The sequence below is a fragment of the Calliphora vicina genome, chromosome 4 (genome assembly GCF_958450345.1).
Source record: "Calliphora vicina chromosome 4, idCalVici1.1, whole genome shotgun sequence".
NCBI classification, from domain to species: Eukaryota; Metazoa; Arthropoda; class Insecta; order Diptera; family Calliphoridae; genus Calliphora; species Calliphora vicina.
The window spans coordinates 38890264-38912307 of record NC_088783.1 but is presented as its reverse complement, the minus strand read 5'-3'; the positions used below and the strand labels follow the sequence as shown (position 1 = coordinate 38912307).

General features: G+C 29.8%; 4 protein-coding genes across 4 annotated transcripts; 2 read left to right on the top strand and 2 right to left on the bottom strand.

The window, feature by feature from the left end:
* Positions 1 to 7468: 7468 nt before the first annotated feature.
* On the bottom strand, positions 7469 to 12513 carry LOC135957871 (zinc finger protein 354B). The gene is made up of 3 exons (XM_065508686.1): positions 11885 to 12513; positions 11562 to 11804; positions 7469 to 11080 (listed from the first exon to the last, which is right to left on the bottom strand). Exons 1-3 carry the CDS (start codon positions 12257 to 12259, stop codon positions 9656 to 9658), a joined length of 2043 nt encoding a protein of 680 aa, XP_065364758.1. The 5' UTR covers positions 12260 to 12513; the 3' UTR covers positions 7469 to 9655.
* Positions 12514 to 14754: 2241 nt separating this feature from the next.
* Positions 14755 to 15711, top strand: Srx (Sulfiredoxin). The gene is made up of 3 exons (XM_065507701.1): positions 14755 to 14928; positions 15053 to 15234; positions 15291 to 15711. The coding sequence occupies exons 1-3, from the start codon at positions 14865 to 14867 to the stop codon at positions 15501 to 15503; spliced, it is 459 nt and encodes a 152-aa protein (XP_065363773.1). The 5' UTR covers positions 14755 to 14864; the 3' UTR covers positions 15504 to 15711.
* Arp8 (Actin-related protein 8) lies at positions 15533 to 17815 on the bottom strand. The gene is made up of 2 exons (XM_065507700.1): positions 16744 to 17815; positions 15533 to 16679 (listed from the first exon to the last, which is right to left on the bottom strand). Exons 1-2 carry the CDS (start codon positions 17779 to 17781, stop codon positions 15945 to 15947), a joined length of 1773 nt encoding a protein of 590 aa, XP_065363772.1. The 5' UTR covers positions 17782 to 17815; the 3' UTR covers positions 15533 to 15944.
* Positions 17816 to 18895: 1080 nt separating this feature from the next.
* Positions 18896 to 21095, top strand: LOC135957775 (inositol polyphosphate 5-phosphatase K). Its single transcript, XM_065508574.1, has one exon. It carries the CDS (start codon positions 19180 to 19182, stop codon positions 20680 to 20682), a length of 1503 nt encoding a protein of 500 aa, XP_065364646.1. The 5' UTR covers positions 18896 to 19179; the 3' UTR covers positions 20683 to 21095.
* The last annotated feature ends 949 nt before the right edge of the window (positions 21096 to 22044 follow it).

Genomic DNA, 22044 nt, shown 5'->3' with positions numbered 1-22044 from the left:
TTTATCTCAAGTTTCTTATAATTGCCATAACTTCGGAAGTACTTAAGCGATTTCAATGAAACTAGTCTCAATCGCCGAGTTTTAATTTAAACTACTTGTTATAAAAACAATTATTATGAAACAGTGTTGCCAAACTGTAGATATTTGTTAAATTACATAAACTTTCTTCAAATTGGTATAACTTAAGAAGTGCATCTGTCTTTCAACACAGTTTTACCATAAGTTTTCATTAAACAAGTAGTTTAAATGAAAACATAGCGATTGACTCTAGCTTCTCTCAAATCTCTTAAATACTTCCAAAGTTATGGCAATTTTAAGAAACTTGAGGTAAAATCACAAATTTGCAGTCTGGCAAATAAATTTTTCCATAAAACAAGTAGCTTAAATTATAACCTAGCTACTGAGCCCAGTTTCTTTTAAATCGCTTAGTACTTCCAAAGTTATAGCAATTTTAAGAAACGTAAGATAAAATCACAAATTTACACAGTCTGGCAACTCTGACAAATAAATTTTTCCATAAAACAAGAAGCTTAAATTAAAACCTAGCGATTGAGTGTAGTTTCACTTAAATACCTTAAGAACTTTCAAAGTTATAGCAATTTAAAGAAATCCCTTAATTTAGCAAATTTTCAAAACACGACAACCCTTTTACTACATACCAACAGCGCCATCTAGTGACGGAGCACATTGATTTTTGGAAAATGAAAAAAGTGTGGTATATTAGAGGTATATCTTCAAAACGCTATAACTCATAAACTACTGAGGCGATTACGACAAATTGTATATGGTCCTGTAGAGCACATAGCCAAGATGTAAAAAAATTATTTTGCCAGAGTTGCCACCTTGCTTGTAATGCTTATTGTTAATGTTAACTTTGTCATAGGTATGATAATTTTATCATAGGTATGAATCTACATTGTAGATTCATACCTATGACTACATTAACAAATTCAAATCTGGAATTAATACATTTTTTTCTTCAAACAAACCACTTAGCAACTCTGGAAAACAAAATTTAAGGATTAAGTCTAACACCTCTTCTTACAGAAACAAGAATTTAAAAAACTTTAAAACAATATAAAATATATAAGCATTACAAGTAATCCTTCATTTACTTCACTCTCTTGTAAAGGTGGCAACTCTGGCAAATTACATTTTTTACATCTTGACTATGTGCTCTACAGGCCCATATATAATTTATCGTAATGGCCTCAGTAGTTTATGAGTTATAGCGTTTTGAAGATATAACTCTAATATACCACACTTTTTTCATTTTCCAAAAATCAATGTGCTCCGTCACTAGATGGCGCTGTTGGTATGTAGTTAAAGGGTTGTCGTGTTTTGAAAATTGGTTAAATTAAAGGATTTCTTTAAATTGCTATAACTTTGAAAGTTCTTAAGGCATTTAAGTGAAAATACACTCAATCTCTAGGTTTTAATTTAAGCTTGTTGTTTTATGGAAAAATTTATTTGGCAGAGTTGCCAGACTATTGAAATTTGGGATTTTATCTCAAGTTTCTTATAATTGCCATAACTTCGGAAGTACTTAAGCGATTTCAAAGAAACTAGTCTCAATCGCTTAGTTTTAATTTAAACTACTTGTTATAAAAACAATTATTATGAAACAGTGTTGCCAAACTGTAGATATTTGTTAAATTACATAAACTTTCTTTAAATTGGTATTACTTAAGAAGTGCATCTGTCTTTCAACACAGTTTTACCATAAGTTTTCATTAAACAAGAAGTTTAAATGAAAACATAGCGATTGACTCTAGCTTCTCTTAAATATTTCCAAAGTTATGACAATTTTAAGAAACTTGAGGCAAAATCACCATTTTGCAGTCTGGAAACTCAGACAAATAAATTTTTACATAAAACAAGTAGCTTAAATTATATCCTATCTACTGAGTCTAGTTTCTTTCAAATCGCGTAAGTACTTCCAAAGTTATAGCAATTTTAAGCAATCTTGAGATAAAATCACAAATTTCCACAGTCTGGCAACTCTGACAAATACATTTTTCCATAAAACAAGAAGCTTAAATTAAAACCTAGCGATTGAGTGTAGTTTCACTTAAATACCTTAAGAACTTTCAAAATGATAGCAATTTAAAGAAATCCCTTAATTTACCAAATTTTCAAAACACGACAACACTTCTACTACATACCAACAGCGCCATCTAGTGACGGGGCACATTGATTTTTGGAAAATAAAAAAAAGTGTGGTATATTAAAGGTATATCTTCAAAACGCTATAACTCATAAACTACTGAGGCGATTACGATAAATTATATATGGTCCTATAGAGCACATAGTCAAGATGTAAAAAATTTATTTTTCCAGAGTTGCCACCTTGCTAATGTTACAAGAGAGTGAAGTAAATGAAGGATTACTTGTAATGCATATATATTTTATATTATTTGTTTTAACGTTTTTTAAATTATTGTTTTTGTAAGAGGTGTTAGACTTAATCCTTAAATTTTGTTTTCCAGAGTTGCAAAGTGGTTTGTTTAAAAAAATTTATTAATTCCAGATTTGAATTTCTTAATAAAATTTAACATTAACAATAAGAATTACAAGTAATCCTTCATTTACTTCACTCTGTTGTAAAATTAACAAGATGGCAACTCTGGCAAATTACATTTTTTGCATCTTGACTATGTGCTCTACAGGACCATATATAATTTATCGTAATCGCCTCAGTAGTTTATGAGTTATAGCGTTTTGAAGATTTACCTCTAATATACCACACTTTTTTTTATTTTCCAAAAATCAATAAGCCCCGTCACTAGATGGCGCTGTTGGTATGTAGTAGAAGGGTTGTCGTGTTTTGAAAATTTGGTAAATTAAGGGATTTCTTTAAATTGCTATAACTTTGAAAGTTCTTAAGTTATTTAAGTGAAACTATACTCAATCGCTAGGTTTTAATTTAAGCTTGTTGTTTTATGAAAAAATGTATTTGTCTGAGTTGCCAGACTGTGGAAATTTGTGATTTTATCTCAAGATTGCTTAAAATTGCTATAACTTTGGAAGTACTTACGCGATTTGAAAGAAACTAGACTCAGTAGATAGGATATAATTTAAGCTACTTGTTTTATGTAAAAATGTATTTCTCTGAGTTGCCAGACTGCAAAATGGTGATTTTGCCTCAAGTTTCTTAAAATTGCCATAACTTTGGAAATATTTAAGAGATTTGAGAGAAGCTAGTGTCAATCGCTATGTTTTCATTTAAACTTCATGTTTAATGAAAACTTATGGTAAAACTGTGTTGAAAGACAGATGCACTTCTTAAGTTATACCAATTTTAAGAAAGTTTATGTAATTTAACAAATATCTACAGTTTGGCAACACTGTTTCATAATAATTGTTTTTATACCAAGTAGTTTAAATTAAAACTCAGCGATTGAGACTAGTTTCTTTGAAATCACTTAAGTACTTCCGAAGTTATGGCAATTATAAGAAACTTGAGATAAAATCCCAAATTTCAATAGTCTGGCAACTCTGCCAAATAAATTTTTCCATAAAACAACAAGCTTAAATTAAAACCTAGAGATTGAGTGTATTTTCACTTAAATACCTTAAGAACTTTCAAAGTTATAGCAATTTAAAGAAATCCCCTAATTTAACCAATTTTCAAAACACGACAACCCTTTAACTACATACCAACAGCGCCATCTAGTGACGGAGCACATTGATTTTTGGAAAATGAAAAAAGTGTGGTATATTAGAGTTATATCTTCAAAACGCTATAACTCATAAACTACTGAGGCCATTACGATAAATTATATATGGGCCTGTAGAGCACATAGTCAAGATGTAAAAAATGTAATTTGCCAGAGTTGCCACCTTTACAAGAGAGTGAAGTAAATGAAGGATTACTTGTAATGCTTATATATTTTATATTGTTTTAAAGTTTTTTAAATTCTTGTTTCTGTAAGAAGAGGTGTTAGACTTAATCCTTAAATTTTGTTTTCCAGAGTTGCTAAGTGGTTTGTTTGAAGAAAAAAATGTATTAATTCCAGATTTGAATTTGTTAATGTAGTCATAGGTATGAATCTACAATGTAGATTCATACCTATGATAAAATTATCATACCTATGACAAAGTTAACATTAACAATAAGCATTACAAGCAAGGTGGCAACTCTGGCAAAATAATTTTTTTACATCTTGGCTATGTGCTCTACAGGACCATATACAATTTGTCGTAATCGCCTCAGTAGTTTATGAGTTATAGCGTTTTGAAGATATACCTCTAATATACCACACTTTTTTCATTTTCCAAAAATCAATGTGCTCCGTCACTAGATGGCGCTGTTGGTATGTAGTAAAAGGGTTGTCGTGTTTTGAAAATTTGCTAAATTAAGGGATTTCTTTAAATTGCTATAACTTTGAAAGTTCTTAAGGTATTTAAGTGAAACTACACTCAATCGCTTGGTTTTAATTTAAGCTTCTTGTTTTATGGAAAAATTTATTTGTCAGAGTTGCCAGACTGTGTAAATTTGTGATTTTATCTTACGTTTCTACGCGATTTCAATGAAATTAGTCTCAATCGCCGAGTTTTAATTTAAACTACTTGTTATAAAAACAATTATTATGAAACAGTGTTGCCAAACTGTAGATATTTGTTAAATTACATAAACTTTCTTCAAATTGGTATAACTTAAGAAGTGCATCTGTCTTTCAACACAGTTTTACCATAAGTTTTCATTAAACAAGTAGTTTAAATGAAAACATAGCGATTGACTCTAGCTTCTCTCAAATCTCTTAAATACTTCCAAAGTTATGGCAATTTTAAGAAACTTGAGGTAAAATCACAAATTTGCAGTCTGGCAAATAAATTTTTCCATAAAACAAGTAGCTTAAATTATAACCTAGCTACTGAGCCCAGTTTCTTTTAAATCGCTTTACTTCTCTCTCTTGTAACATTAGCAATGTGGCAACTCTGGCAAAATAAATTTTTTACATCTTGACTATGTGCTCTACAGGACCATATAAAATTTATCGTAATCGCCTCAGTAGTTTATGAGTTATAGCGTTTTGAAGATATACCTCTAACATACCACACTTTTTTCGTTTTCCAAAAATCAATGCACCCAGTCACTAGATGGCGCTGTTGGTATGTAGTAGAAGGGTTGTCGTGTTTTGAAAATTTGGTAAATTAAGGGATTTCTTTTAATTGCTATAACTTTGAAATTTCTTAACGTATTTAAGTGAAAATACACTCAATCGCTAGGTTTTAATTTAAACTTATTGTTTTATGGAAAAAATTATTTGTCAGAGTTGCCAGACTATTGAAATTTGGGATTTTATCTCACGTTTCTTAAAATTGCAATAACTTGGGAAGTACTGAGCGATTTAAAAGAAACTGGGTTCAGTAGCTTGGTTATAATTTAAGCTACTTGTTGTATGGAAAAATTTGTTTGGCAGAGTTGCCAGACTGCAAATTTGTGATTTTACCTCAAGTTTCTTAAAATTGCCATAAGTTATACCAATTTTAAGAAAGTTTATGTAATTTAACAAATGTCTACAGTTTGGCAACACTGTTTTATAATAATTGTTTTTATAACAAGTAGTTTGAATTAAAACTCAGCGATTGAGACTAGTTTCTTTTAAATCGCTTAAGTACTTCCGAAGTTATGGCAATTATAAGAAACTTGAGATAAAATAACAAATTTCCACGGTATGACAACTCTGGCAAAACAATTTTTCCATAAAACAAGTTGCTTAAATTATAACGCAGCGATTGACTTTAGTTTCACTTAAATCCCTTAAGAACATCCATAGTTATAGAAATTGAAAGAAATCCCAAAATTTACAAAATTTTTAAAACACGTCAACCCTGTTACAACATAGCAACAGCGCCATCTAGTGACGGAGCATATTGATTTTTATAAAACGAAAAAAGTGGGGTATATTAGAGGCATATTTTTAAAACGCTATAACTCAAAAACTACTGAAGCGATTACGATAAATTTTATATGGTCTTGTAGAGCACATATTCAAGATGTTAAAAATTTATTTTGGTAGAGTTGCCACATTGTTAATGTTATGTTAAAATTTCACTGAAATACCAGTCGATCAGAATCCAGCAGCAGGCTGTTTTTTTGTTTGTTTATTTTTTATCCCAGAAAACTAAAGCAGGCGGAACTTAATTTCACTATGGTGTTGCCAATTAAGTTCTCATAATGTTTTGGCAACTTTGAATGAAAAATATATTTTACGCCTCAAAGTGTACATTAGTTTTCCGGGAGAAAAATAAAAAAATCGCCTGAGATTTCAGTGAAATTTTTAACATACATATGTAAATAAAATGCTCGTTTAGAAATTAAAAAACAATGTTTAAATATGGTGTTTTATATCGCACTTGATCAACAAGAGGGTATTAACTCAAAATTTTGAAAATTTCACTTTTTTCAAGAAATCAACTAACAACATCAATATCTATCTACTGTAAACATTTCAACGTATTCCGATTACTCTTTCATCTCGAAAACAACATTTGAGACCATTTTCGTGATAATGTAGTGACTACTTTTATACAACAAAAAGGTATTATTTTGAGTTAATACAAAAGTTGAAATAGAAATGCATCGTATATTTTCATAAAAAAGGTATTATTTTGAGTTGAGCCTTTATTCCAGTTAAAAATAATCAAATTGTTTTATTTATATTTGGTTGTATTTTGAGTTGATACTGTTTTGTTGATAAAATTTGTTTTACTTTATGATTTTAATTCGAAATGTGACTCTTTTTATAATAAAATTGTTCACATTTTTTCAGAAAAAAGGTATTAACTCAAAAAACAGATTTTTTTTGCAATAATTGGAAAAATTTAAAAGAAAAACAATGTAATTATATTTTTAAATGGAATTTATTTACTATTATGTATTCAGATTTTCAAATTCTCTTAAAATGTAACAACAAACAGTTTTTAACCTCTACTGAAAATTTTAAAATTTTGAGTTAATACCCTCTTGTTGATCAAGTGCGATATTATTTATTTTTTATTATTGAATAGTTTGACTTATAAATTAGTTGCTATTATATTTTTTATTAATTTTTTTACGTTTTTTAATGCGAATTATCTGTTACTTGTGTAACGATAAGAAGTTAGTTAAATTTAAATATTTTGTTTTGTTGTAATTTACAATATATTTTAAGGGATTTTATTTTATTTTTTATAATTTTTTAATTAATAAAATATCAATACAATAAGACACTGCAACTACTTAATTATTTAATTTTAGTGTTTCATGATTTCTTCTTTTTAATACATTGACAGTTGTGTTTTATTGTAGAATAAAAATAGTGGCGTAATAATAAGTTAGATAAAAAATAGTTTATGTGAGTGTTTTTTTTTTTTTGTTTTAAATAAATTACATATATTGTATTTATATTGTATCTAAATTTTAATTTTATCTTAAAGATATTTTTTAAACTTTCATTATGTATGTTGTTGTAATAAAAAAACGCATATTTGCCATAATGTATAAGTGGTAAGTTGTTATTTTTGCATTACTACCGTTAAATATTTTATTTTTTGCTAAATTATATGAGAAATTTTTATGGGAAATAAATTACTTTTATAGTTACAGATTTTAATTCATTCTTTATTTCTGAATTGGAATGTTGTATATTATTGTTTTCTTCTTTTTTATTATTAAAGGACAAACTGATAATTTGTATAGCAATAAAAAAATGCCTGTTATAATTTTCAAACGAAATGTGATCTAAAGCAATTTCTTTGAACATATATGACGGTATTCCTATACTAGCTAGAATTACAGTTTTTAATCACTAATTACAGAACAAAGTAAGGCCTTCTTCTTTTACTAACTAAAACCTGTAAATCTGACCAGTACGGCACTACATATAACCATAAACAGGCAGTAAAAATAACATATTAATAAATTAAAGTAATCTCTATTATAAATATATATAATAATCTCTTAACATGTTACATAGAACGACAAATAAAATAAGCAAATGCATAATTTACTACTATATTTAGTTTAAAAATGTTTAAACAAATTTTTAAATCTAATTTTCATTAAATACAAAAGAAACAAAACACAAATTTGTTTTATAATTTTTTCTTCGAGAATTAGTAATTTGTTAAAATTTTGTCGATATCCTGTAAAGGAATTGTTTTTATAGATAGAAGACATCTTAAATTGAATTATAAATAAAATTGTTGGTTTGTATTTTTGTACTCAAACTATTTAATACATTTTAAGAAATAATTCGAATGTTCAACATTAGGAGAGTTCATATGGTAAAAATTGTAGCTTTAAACAAATTTAGTTGTGATGTTAAGACAACAAATTTTGCAGACTCGTTTAACAGAACAAATATCATTAAGGTAACAAATGAAATAATTTTGAAAATATGTGTAACAACTAGCAACAGAACAGAATTTAGATTAGATGTAATATTGATTTTTGCGAAGAATAATAAGCGATTTTTCGTGATTTTTTTTACACACACTTAAAAAAAATAAAACTTTTTTTGTAGCAGCCTGTTTTTATAAAATTGACGGATTTCTGAACGACGAAAAAAAGTGAAAATTTTTTTTGGATTTAATTTACAGAATTAAGTACAATAAATGCAATTTTAAAGAATCAGCCATTCCATATTATATTTCGTATTCCACCACGCCATAATTTATTCATAACTGAAATTATTATTTGACTGGTATATTGCTTTTTAACATTTATTACCTTAAATAGCTTTCTTTATACTTGTTTAAATTGGAAACAGATATGTTTATTTAATACTCACAGAGCTTTATAAAATTAGTAATAAAGAGCTAATGCTGGGAGTAACTTGATTCAAATGAAAACATTGTCGAAATGCAAGGTACTTGTTATAGAGAATTATAAATAGGGACGAGGCACTCCGATTTGTCAAACAAAAATATGTATAACAAATCAACAATTTACATTGAATAGCATTTTTTCTTGTTGCACGAGTTAGCAAAGAAAATATAACCAGACATCGGTTATATGTTAACAATTTTTTTAATGATAATCTATCAATGAGATTTTGCAAAATAAAAAATATACATACATACATATTTTAGATGAATAAAATATAATATAATTTTAAAATAATAGTAGTTGTGGCCAGTTTCTGTTCTTATAGAACATTTTCGAAATTTTTCATTCATGCTCTATAAATCTTTTCTAACATCAAATTTTTAAAATATAAACAATACATTCATTCTTCAACAAAAAGACAAAATTAAATTAAAAACAAATTAAAATTTGTTCCCCTTTTAAAGCAGATATCTTTTAGAGAAATACACAAAAATGCTATTTAAAGATAAATGGCTCTAAATGTTAAGTGGTTGCCTTAAATAAAAACATCATTGTTATCAGGGTATTGTGTTAAATAATTAATTATTTAATAAATATCCATAAGAAAATAGTTAATGAAAAGTAAGACAAATAATAGTGTGTAGTTCATCTCTTAAATGTCCTTGGTATTTTCTAGTGTTCTATAATACTTTTCATAATCTTACTACTTCATTTAATACTCTTAATCTTACATAAATTTCTTGTGCATGTTTAGAGAATAAAACAAACAAAGAATACATACTAAAAAAAGAAATATGTAGCATTAATGATAAGTATGAGAAAAATGTTTTTAAAAGCTTAAGTACGTTCAAGTTGTTGTCGATTATGTCGCCGTTTATGTAAGTATAAACCAGCCGCCTGGGCAAAAGCTGAACCACATATTTTACAAATGTATTTCTTAACAGCATCGTGAATCTGTTTGTGATTTTGCAAGTTCTTAATAGATCTAAATACCTTACCGCATATATCGCAGCTAAACTCCTCGTCGTTGTAGTGTGACTTCACGTGATCCATCATAGTGCTGCGTGCATTAAAGTGTTTACCACAGCTGGGATAGTGACAGCGAAAACCACGTCCATCGTCTGATCGTGTGGGAGAGCTAGTGTCTATTCTGTCGTCGGTTATTAACTCATCCTCACCATCATCTGGATTCATAGATGTTAAATCGGGTATTAAGAGTTCGTCGTTGTGTCTACGCATGTGTTCGTCGAAATTGCTCTTTTCACGAAAACTGGCCGTGCACAAGTCGCAATGATATTTCACATCTTTGAGAGCCGGATGTATTTGCTTATGACGTGTAAACTGATCCAGATCATTGAAGCCCAACTGACAAACTGGACAATAGTAGTTTGATCCACCCATATTTGAGCCCCCACCTCCTCCTCCACCAATGTATAGTTTGGAGGCTGATGAGCCTGATACAGGATGAGGTTGCTGTTGTATTTTATGCTGGTGTGTCATCAAATGAGTGTCCAATTCACGTGGTGAATTCAAAATCATTGGACAGTGTTCACACTTAAATGGTGCTATATCGTTATCCATGAAAAACATAACCTCATAATAACTGTAAGTGGGAGCAAATGCTCTTCCGCTCATTTCACACATCAGACGCTCTTGCTTTTGCTTCGAATAATCAAAACGCAATTGTGATATGCGCTTCGATATTTGTATAGTTGTCACATCAATATAGCCAACTAACTCGACCACCATTTTTTGTAGGGCTTCTCCACGTTTTTCTTTACTACGATAATCTATATTGTATTTGTCATAGAAGCAAGGATAACCCTTCAGTAGCTGCAACATTTTATTAGTAGAAATATCATTCCATAAAGCCGAGTAACGTCTACGGTATACTGTTTCTTTAACAACAGCGTCTGATATCTTTTGATTGCCACCATATAGACGATTAAGAAAATGCAACTCTTTGAAATACCACAATGTACTGACGTTTGTCTTTTCCAGGGCCATACGATTGCATTCACGTTTATAGACGGTACGTAAATTATCCCATTTACGTGTAACTGCATCTTTTGCTAGTGTTAAATTGAAACGTTTCTTAAATTCTGAATTTATATAGTCGATGAATTGACTGCGACGAACACGATCGCGGAATTGTGGATGACGATGATCCCATAAAAAGGTGTTACGGCGATAGGCATCAATAAGAAACTGTATCATTTTGCGATCCTTTATGTGACTGGTGACGCCAACAGAGGCTGTATTCTGTATTGGAAATTAATCAATTTAAGGATTTTTTAAGGAATCAAATAAATTTTGCATTTCTGCAAGTAGGTATGTATTAAATTAAATAAAATTCATAATTAAATTTCGGATTTATAAATTAAAAATTAAATAAAAAAATAAACTACTGTTTTGTTCATGATGTGAGATGTTGTTGTTATTTTATGTTTCATTGTCCATTAAAAAATAATATATAATAGTACATTTTGCTAATATTGCGAACCAAAAATTACATTTTGAATTTATATGGCAGTCTAAAATTTTGTTCTGCATTGTGTAAACGCTAAATCCTGTTTGCACGGGACTAATGTTTTTATTACATAGCAATAAATAATTGAAAATTTGTATTTTAAAATTGAACTACATGCATTAAATATTAACAAAGTTTATTTAAAACAATTTGAAGACAATGCAGTTAAGACACCAAAACGTAGAGAATAGATAGTTTTTTTATTCAACTCACCTCCAATAAAGATTCTTCAACTAAATCGTCATAGTTGGTGTCATCACCATTATTACTTTGTTCTAGCTCATCATCACCGCCATAGTCATCATTATAACTACCAAAAGAATCGCCCATATAACTGGAATCTCCTATCTCCATACTTATTTCCGGGTCTGTTTGTTCCTGTTTAACACTGTAGTAACCACCAGTATAATCATCGTCGTCATCGTTAGCCAAAGGCTCATTTTGTATAAGAGCTCCCTTGAAAACAAAAAACCAATAACAATTATGAATAAAAATGCTTAAAACAGAAAATAAGTATATACATAAGAATCACTTACATTTTCGTCATCATCGTCCTCGTCAATCTTCTCCTCTTTAATCATCACCACTGGCGGTTGTAGCAAAGTCGTCAAATCTTCTTCACTATCATGTTCCAGACGTCGCTTAAGCTTGCTTCTTTCACCATTATTTGAGTTGCGCCCATACATACCACCACTGCCCATTGCATTGGAGGAGCCATCATTGTCATAGGACACATGCATGGTTTGCATGTGTTCTATGAAAGCATCGAAATATAAAAATTTCTCCGAACATGTAATACATCCAAGCGCAAAATATTGCTGATCCTCTGTGGATGTAATGATGCCGCATTCTTTGGTACAATGGCGAAATATTTCCACTTCATTTGTGGGTGGATATGTGAGCACACTCATTTTGTTTTAATGGCTTTTCAGCTTCCAATTGATAAAGTATATAAGAAATTATACAATTTGTGTTGATTGTCCTATTTTTCACGACATATATCTATTTCTTATCGTTTGTAATAAAGTTTTCAGCAATTTTCTTTGAAATTTATTTCCTTTTTCCCAATTTTTCCACCACTGCTTTTTTCTTGTTCTTATTCTTCTAATGTTTCTCTTTTCTTTTGTTATTGACAATAAAATTGACATTTGAACAATTGTTTGTGGGTATTGCCAGATGAAAAGAACTTAAAATGGCGCTGGTAATTTTAATTCGTTTGTTTAGTTAACGAGTTGTTATGCCATGCAAGCATGAATAAAATAAATAAAAGAAATCGTAATATAAATGCAATATTTAATTTGAATTTCGATTTAAATTGGCTTTAAAATAATAAATCGTAATATGTTTTATAGTTATATAGTTATATAATGAAGTAAAAAATTAATCCCAATTCAAATATTCCCGAAATTTCAATTATTGCAATTTCATGGTCCCATTGTGAATATTATAAATATATGTTTTTAATAGTGTAATGGCAGATATTTACGGAAAATCTGTGGAAAATGGAATTTTTTGAGAAATCTGTGCTATATCTTGTTTTGGTGAAAAACGAATTTCTAGAAAAATATAACTTTAAAATGTACGATTCATTAGCTTTAATATGAGATAAAAAAATCGTACTAACAGTTCTAAAGTATGTTGCACGCATTTAATAAAAAATATGAACTTTGAACGTAGTCATGGAAAACATGTACATACATATACCAAATATCGAAATCAGAGTAATGGTTTAAAAATTAATTTTTTATCGAAATTCTTCCTTTCGTTCATAATTAATTAATTTTACACTCCCATATATAAGAGGAGTTGAAGATGATTCCAGAAATGTTTGAAAGCCGCATCCAAACATATAGATGTTAGATCTAAATGTTTTATCATTTTCCTTTCGACACTTTTTTATAGTCATCTTATTTTATGGATTATACATATTTTATTATTGTATCACCCATATGTATGAAGTTCTATGATTAAAACATTTAATGAAATACAACAGAGTATACTATTAAATAATACCTATTCTCACTTTTTGTCAATTGAAACCATTTAAGCTTTTTTAGTACCATAGTATGTGTTTTTTGTACATTTCAAATATGAGTAATAGCCATCATACAATGATAAAGCAATATTTCTAGATCATATTTACATGACATTAAAAAAATTCATAAATTCATCTCTGAAATTGGACTCTCATATAATATTTAAAATATTTTATACCAACATCATTTTCTTTAAAAAATACCTATAATTATAGTCAAATCGAAGTCGAAAGCCTTAGCTGCTAGTACTTTTTTTAAATCTTTTAATTACTTAATTGTATTACTGTAATTAATAATTATAAATAAATAAATAAAAAAATATTTACATCAGTGTACACTTAACATATCGCACACCCAATTCAAAAGTGACACAACTCAAAATTAATTTGTCGGGTTATATAAACCCGAAAAATTAATTTTACGCTAAAACTATGCACAATACACTTGTTTATCTATACAAAAGATATCAGTGTATTCTGTTGTTGTTAATTGTGGCTAAAAAAAACTCTAATGTCTTTCATTATGTTTCAATTGGTATATATTTATTTTCACTTTTGAACTGGGTGTGCGATATGTATATAACGAATATATATATGTACGTATAAATACACCTTGCTTTCCTCTATATAAAAAAGATTCTTATTGGTACTATAATATCGCTCAATGCGCCTTGATATTAATACAGAAATAATTTAAAATCCATTACATTATTACAATTTCATTAGAATGACATCATAGCCTTCCAACACCTATTGCAATTTTATTATTTTTTTTTTTAAATCTGACTTTTAGTAGAGTATTAATATTTCGGTTTAATTGTCTTTATTAAACTGAATACTAATTTAAACTTCTAAAAATAAAAGAGTCATGGAAAAAAGCTCCTCATTACTTATCTTAAGAAGAGTAGTAACATTTAGAGAAGAGTTATCTTTGTTAGTGGCTGGTGTTATTGACCAGTTATAGGGTTTGAAATTGTAAAACTCATTAGTCAAGGGCAAGAGAGGGAGAGCAAATTGCTTCAACCTATTCCACCAGCTGATTAGAGAAAAAGTAAACAACAATAAAATGCAAAACGCAATGTTATTTTTATTTTATATACAAAATACATTTATATAAATATTTATTTATTTATTTATATTGGGCAGAGGAGTTTATCATAACGTTGTGATTTTTAAATAATAAACATTTTATTATTCTAAAGGTCTATCACACATATAACCAGGAGGTGGCGTGGAACAGGCTACAGCTTTGCCACAATCAGAGCCAAAAGCTATTGTGTACGCTCCCCTAGCACCTCATGACTACACTCGACGTTGGTGTAGATAATTATCATTAAAGTATAAATTTTAAATACAATTTATTTAAAAAAAAAAAAACAACAGCAGCTACATCAACAATAACAAAAACAAGTTCTAGGAGTGTTTATACTACTGTATAATATCGTTTAAACAGAGCAGCAGTAAAATAAAGCGGTCGTTGAATGGAATTCATTACAAATTTCGTTTTGCAAGTGAGCAGACGCGCTTTCGCTTCCAAACAAACAAGTAAACAAAATACATAATTGTTGTTTTCGTTTTTTACAAGGGGCTGACCAAGGAGAGGAGATTCCAATAACACACTTTCATTATTTTGTAGTACTGATCATAGTATATTTTTTTTTATTTTTAGATCAAATTGCTGCAAATTTTAAAAATACCTCCAAAATGACTACCACAAATTCTCATGTTGATCACAGTGTTCACTCGGCCAGTATTTATGAGATTCATGAAGTACCCATGAGTGTCATACATAGACCTATACCCTCGGTTCTGGATGAAGAGAAAGTGAAGTCTTTAATGGAAACTATAAAGGTGAGTTTTTATTCTTTGTTTGTGTTTCGTTTTCATATTAAAATTTATTTTGATAGAATGAAAAATCTTCAGATCGAGTACCTCCCATAGATGTTCTTTGGATAAAGGGTTCAAAAGGTGGCAATTATTTTTATAGTTTTGGTGGCTGCCATCGTTTTGAGGCTCACAAACGTTTGAAAAGCGATACCATTAAGGCAAAATTAGTAAATTCCACTCTATCTGATTTATACACTTATATGGGATCGAGTACTCCCAAGAATTTAGAGTAATAATATATAGAACGTAATATAAATAGAAGTAAGACATATAAATTAATTATTATATTTGTTTGATTATTTAAGGTTTATAAAGAAAAAATAACAACTCGTCTTTTTTTTAAATCATATAAGTAATACATATATGTATACTAAATTCATATCTTAAAAGTCACTAATACAGAAATATTTTTTAAAAATAAAATATATGTATTAAAAACTAGCGTTCAGCCTTGATTATTTATATTTAAAAATAAGTACTTTGAAGAATCAGTGAATAATAATTTGAATTACTTACTATAGGTATTTTTTGTTGAAATTTTCGAGCTGTATTCTAACTTTACCGATATATTCGGAATTCTTTTATTATTTTAAATTTCTCAACTCTTATAATGCGCTGCTAAATTGTACTTTATACAGAACATATTTTTGAAGTACTTCAATGTATATATCATATTACCACATAAAAGTAGCCTTTTCACGTAATATGCGTAAACCATATTTTTCCCATTCACTAGCAATTAACCACAATTCGGGAGCACTTTCTAAACATGACATTATGGCAGCGCCCTTCCATGCTATCATAGCTGCGTCCATTTCCTTGACACACACATTCACCTCGAAAGGCAACTGATCCATTAAACGATTATGTGTGGTTGTAGCCGATAATTGTAGAGTAATTTTTTGTTCCAGCCACTTTGAAAATCCTGGTATTTTACTACCACCACCCACTAATAAAATGCATCCATACATTTTACGTTTCATATCGTCTGTTGTACAACGTTCTATACTCCGAACGATGGCAAGATCAAGTGGTACAATTTGACCATTAATTGAAGAGTAATAAAGTTCTTCGTCTTTCTCCGAGTTACGTAAATTATTAGAACGTTCTTCTACATCATAATTGTCGACCACTACAAGTTCATCATCAGCAGTTTCGCCAGTAACCGGCATAGAGCCTTCTAATAGTTGATCGCCACGTCCGTTGCGTACTCTGCCCGTTTCTCTAATGTACTCGGCATCAAAACAATCTTCTGCATCGGATTGTTGGCTATTGCGGAACTGTAAGCGTACCAAACGCTGTTTTCCCGTTATATTTAATAGTTCGGTGTGGAAAAGTGACAGTGGGGCTACAACACATTCATCGCCCAATTGAAACGTGTAACGTAAACGTTTTTTAGGTTTATTAACCTAAATTGTAAGAACAAATCAGTTATTTTAAAATACTTCATCTCAAAATCTCAAAACTATTTACCTCAAAATGTTTTTCTTGAGCTCCACATATTTCCAAATTTAAATGACAGAATTTTTCTTTTAAATTCATTAATAAAACCGCATCGTCATAATCATCTTCCAGATTACACTCTTTATAAGGAAAACAACATTTACGTAGGAGAGCGTAAAATACTTGTGTCACATCACCCCCTCCATAGCCTAAACGAACGCGTGTATCTGGCTGTGAAATACCGTCCTCTACGCAGGATATAGAACATTTCTGATCACCAACGTCAACAACACAAGCGTAACCTAAGCCAGCTCCAAATGTGGCTGCCACATGATCTTGAAGAAGAAAACATGCGCGAAATTTTAAGCGAGTTAATAATAAAGTCACTAGCTCTCTAAGAACACTACGATTGTATACATCAGGAACTACCAAAACGGCTCCATATTGAACTAAACTTTTTCTCGGAATTTCCATCCGCTCGTGTATAGCGTAAGACCAAATTGATTCTAAATCTGATAAAACAGATGTCAAAGATCCTCCTATATTGGAGTGTAGGTTTAGCTCGCCTCTTTTCATGGGAAAATGAATATTGTAGTCGGCTACTTCATTGAAATTAATTTTAAGCAAGTCTTGATCATAGATATTGTCCACCAAATTTGTATCTTCCTTTTTCACTACAGAATGTTCCGTTTTTATAGCACCATCCAAAGGCAGTTCCTCGGGCACAGTACGTCTATTATATGTTGCAATTTGTTGAGGTGGTGTTGCAATGCGCAATCTTTTTAGACCACCGCTACGTTCTTCATGCTGTGGCATATGCGCTTGTATAGCATGGGATACTTGCAGTCTGCTGTCCTCAAATTCCTGCATAACTTCATTTTGATTATCATTGGTAGCAATCGTAGGTAAGAGAGGATCATGATGCTGTAACTTTGGATTATTCTGTAGAGTTTGTTTGCGCCTTCTTCCTATAGCATGGAGAATTGTTAAAGGATTAAGATCACTAGCACGTCCTATACGTAAATTGAGGGAGCCTGGGTGTATAACAATAATTTTCTGAGCTTGCATTTTAATATTTTTAAATTTATTTCTTTTATTTTAATTCAGCTCATGCTATTTGTTTATAACTGCTTCTTCTAAATTCATAACAAGAATCACAGTAAGTTGATAACACGTATACATATAATGTTATCACTAATAATGAACAGTGAATTTAAGAGCAGAGTAATAACTATAACGGTTTTTATGAAAAAAATTTAATTTAAAAAAAAACGGTAATTTTTTTCTGGAATAATATATGTATAAAATTAAATTTGTTTTATAAACATATGAATGGAAATTTGCCTTTAAAACATTGTTCAAGGTGTATTAATAACATTGTTTAAATTTCAAATTTATTTATTGTTCAACTTTGATTTATATCTGGCAAAATAATTGACTTCAAAGTCATTTAATTATACTTATTGATAAAATACATTATTTCAAGTTAAAATTGAGAATTAATATTGAGAAAATCCCAATTGTTAATAAAAATCGAAATGAATATTCAGAAAATGAAAATTCAAGTTGAGATAATAACAACTTGATGTTAAGAAAACCTAAATTAATATGGAGAAATAAATAATACTGAGAAATAAAAACAGATTTCAGTTTTCCTGATTCATATACATATAGTAGACAACTTTTTAAGAATAGTACTCAAAACATTCAAAACTATTTTATTCGAAAAAAATGTGTTTTGAGTCTAGAATGTTGTGCAAATTATCAACAATTTTTTAGTGAAAACGAAATGTTTGGCTATAGCGTTGGAATATATTTGATATAGTACATATTGACTATGTACAAAACTTTGTAACCAAGATATATCCGAAAATCAAGGTAGTCGTGTTAATTTTTGAATTTAATTCTTACCTACGTTTGATAAACGGTGTTGTTTATATTGAATGATATTTTATATAGGCCGATACAGTCGGGAAAAGTGCTGTATATAGATACTATGACATTTTTTAGCAATGGCAATGCTGTAAAAAGCGCTAGAACTCCCATTAATAAAATAAAATACTTTTTTCCCGCTAAATTGTATTCAAAATTGCAAACAAAAATTAGCTAAATTAACATTACTGGTTTTAGCCTCGATTAAAAATCATGAACAAAAAAACACAACGAGTACAACAATAAAAACGTCAATTTACTCACTGTTATTTACATTTTATTCCTCAATGAGCGAACACATAACAAAAAAAAACAAGTGAATTAAAGTTACTACAAAATAAATGAATAAATAAAAAATAAACAACAATTAATAAAGCAAGAAATTGCGAAAGTTAACGTGTGTCTATAAAAAAAACACATTCAGCTAACATATTGTTAAAGAAAAAATCAACGAAGAAGACAAAGCAAATAAAGTAATCAGGAATACGATAAAGTTGATAGATAATTAGTTTTATTTATTAATTGTTTTATAATATGAGTTCAAACACCAAAGATACGCCCTCAGCAGCTGAGGAGGGAAATGATAAAGCAACTATAATCAAGTCTTCATTGGCGACACAATTGGCTACCTATCGTGTGTATGTGGTTACCTGGAATGTGGGCAGTAGATTTCCAGACAATATTTCATTACGCAATTTGTTGGGTCTAAATTCTGTTGTGGAGGATCACCACTTACCCGATATTTATGCTCTGGGCTTGCAAGAAGTCAATGCTCAGCCGCAACAACAGGTATTGGGTCTATTTAAAGAAGACCCTTGGACGGCCAAAGCAAAACACATGCTAAAGGATTTTGATAATGTTGCAGTAAAAACAGAACAAATGCAAGGCTTGTTATTAACCATGTTTGTACGACGAGTTCATGTGGCTCATTTGCGTGATATTGAAGCTGAGTTTACCCGTACTGGTTTTGGCGGCATTTGGGGCAACAAGGGTGCTGTTAGTATACGTTTCAACATGTATGGCTGCGGCATAACCTTTATTGTGGCACATTTGGCAGCTCACGATCATCACTTAGATGAGCGCATTGAGGATTTCAAGCAAATTATGGATAACCACCATTACCATGTACCCCGATTTAGAGAAATTCTTGATCACGATTATGTTTTTTGGTTCGGTGATTTAAATTTCCGTTTAATGGGCGATGACAAGGCTCAGGAAGTGTGTGATAAGGTGGTTAAAGAAGAGGCTTTAGAAGAGCTCATGCAGCGCGATCAATTAAATCATGTACGAGAAGTGACTCAAGAAGCTTTTCCTTTAATGCACGAACGTAAACCAGCCTTTCCCCCTACCTTTAAGTTCAAAGAAGGTACTTCTGAATATGATTTAAAGAGAAGGCCTGCTTGGACAGATCGTATTTTATATGCCGTACAACCCATCAATCGTCAACCAAATATGCCTTTGGAAATTGAGCAGTGCGAATATAAATCACATCCAGGTTACAATATTAGCGATCATAAACCAGTAACAAGTGAATTTACCATAAAACTCTATCCCAATTATCGAGCTCCCTGTGTCGAGTTCAAGGATATCATTGTATGGAAGATTGGAGAAGAAAATACGGTGGAATATAAAAAACCATTGGACTTTGAGGAACGTGACCACGACTGGATTGGTATCTATCGTGTAGATTATACCAGTCTCAAGGAGTTTGTAGCCTATGAGTATGTTAATCAGGCCGACTCACCACCCTCTTCACCTGATGCCGTAGCAGATCCCTTTTGGGATGATGGTCCCTCACGTCGTCATGGACACTCTCATCGCCATAAACGAGAACGTTTAAGTAGACAGCAGCAAGCCAACGAGGAAATAGTACGCCTTGATTTTGCCGACGATGTAGAACTGAAAGATGGCGAAGAATACCTTTTAATATATTTCCAAAATACCGGTCTACGTGGTGTTACATCAGTGGCTGGCATCAGTAATGTTTTCAAGGCCGTAAAAAGAACGTCTTCTCCAAATTTTGGCAATGTTGATTAACATCGTTATACATATTCTATTGTAGGGATCATTGGGATGTAGCACGAGAAGCATTTAAAAGAGGCCTTTTTTATCTTATTTTAATTTTTTTTGTTTTTAGTTTAATTTTTTATGTTGTTAATAGTTTATATGTATATTTTTTTTTACTTGAAACAATGACAAATTTAAGGTAAAATGTTGTAAATGTTTACAAAAAATAAATTTTGTAACATCTTTTTGTTAATGAAAAGAACAAACACAGTTCGTTTTTCAAATTGTATAATGCTTTTGTTAAGTTTAATTATTATAGCTGTGTCACAAATAGTTTATAACAATACTTATGTGTTTGTGTTGTATGTATGTATATTGTCAAGTAAAATGCATTAGATCGTAACTAATAAATAATACAATTTGAGAACTAGTGTTACTAGAAATTTTTAATAGAAAACACTGATTTACAATAATTATGTAAGTATGTATATCAACAAACAATCTCTTTGAACCAGAATATTTAAACAATACTGCTTATTAGTATTTCACCTGACGTTGTGTGTTTGTAAAAACCCTATTAAATCATTCTAAATAGTTGTTAATAGTTACATGTTAATTTAACAAAGTCAAGTATATAGTGCGGTATAAACAAAACAAAAGCATCTGCTTTATTTATAACGAATTTATAAATATATTGATTTTTATACAATTTCATAATAGTATATATTTGTATATTTAGATACGTACATATGTTTGAATATAAACCCAAAAAGCACTTGAATCCCAGTAGAAATGCTTATTGGGAAAATAGTTAAAAGATTATTGTTTTTGGAAAATAATATATTTTCAAATAAATAAAGTATTATATCCATTTGAAAAATTTAGTTTCGAATCATGATATAACAACATAAGGTACACTCAGTAAAAAATAAATTCTCAATTATACATTTCTTGTAACGTCAAATAAAAGAAAATATGAAAAAAATCAAAATCAAAGTTTGACGTTATAGGACTAAATATTGAAAACTCTCCCTAGTGATTCTACCTTCTACAATTATTGTATAATGGTTTCGAATTACATAGTTAGTTCCTGCAAAACAAATTTTATTAGATTCTTAAATTTTGTTGGGATATATTTTTTATCACCAAAAAAAGTTTTCTGATGAAAAAATGTATGTCTACTATCTCAATTATATTAATAAAAATTAATATTAAATGAAAAAATGTGTGTGTATGTAATTTTTTTTGGTGGTCATCAATAAAAAAAGCATAAAATGAATTTTTCCCAATAATAATTTACAATCAATCTGTTATTAAAAACTGAACACACATAAATTTTGTCAACATCCCCCTATATAGTATTAAATGACTACAAATCTATAAATAGTAGTA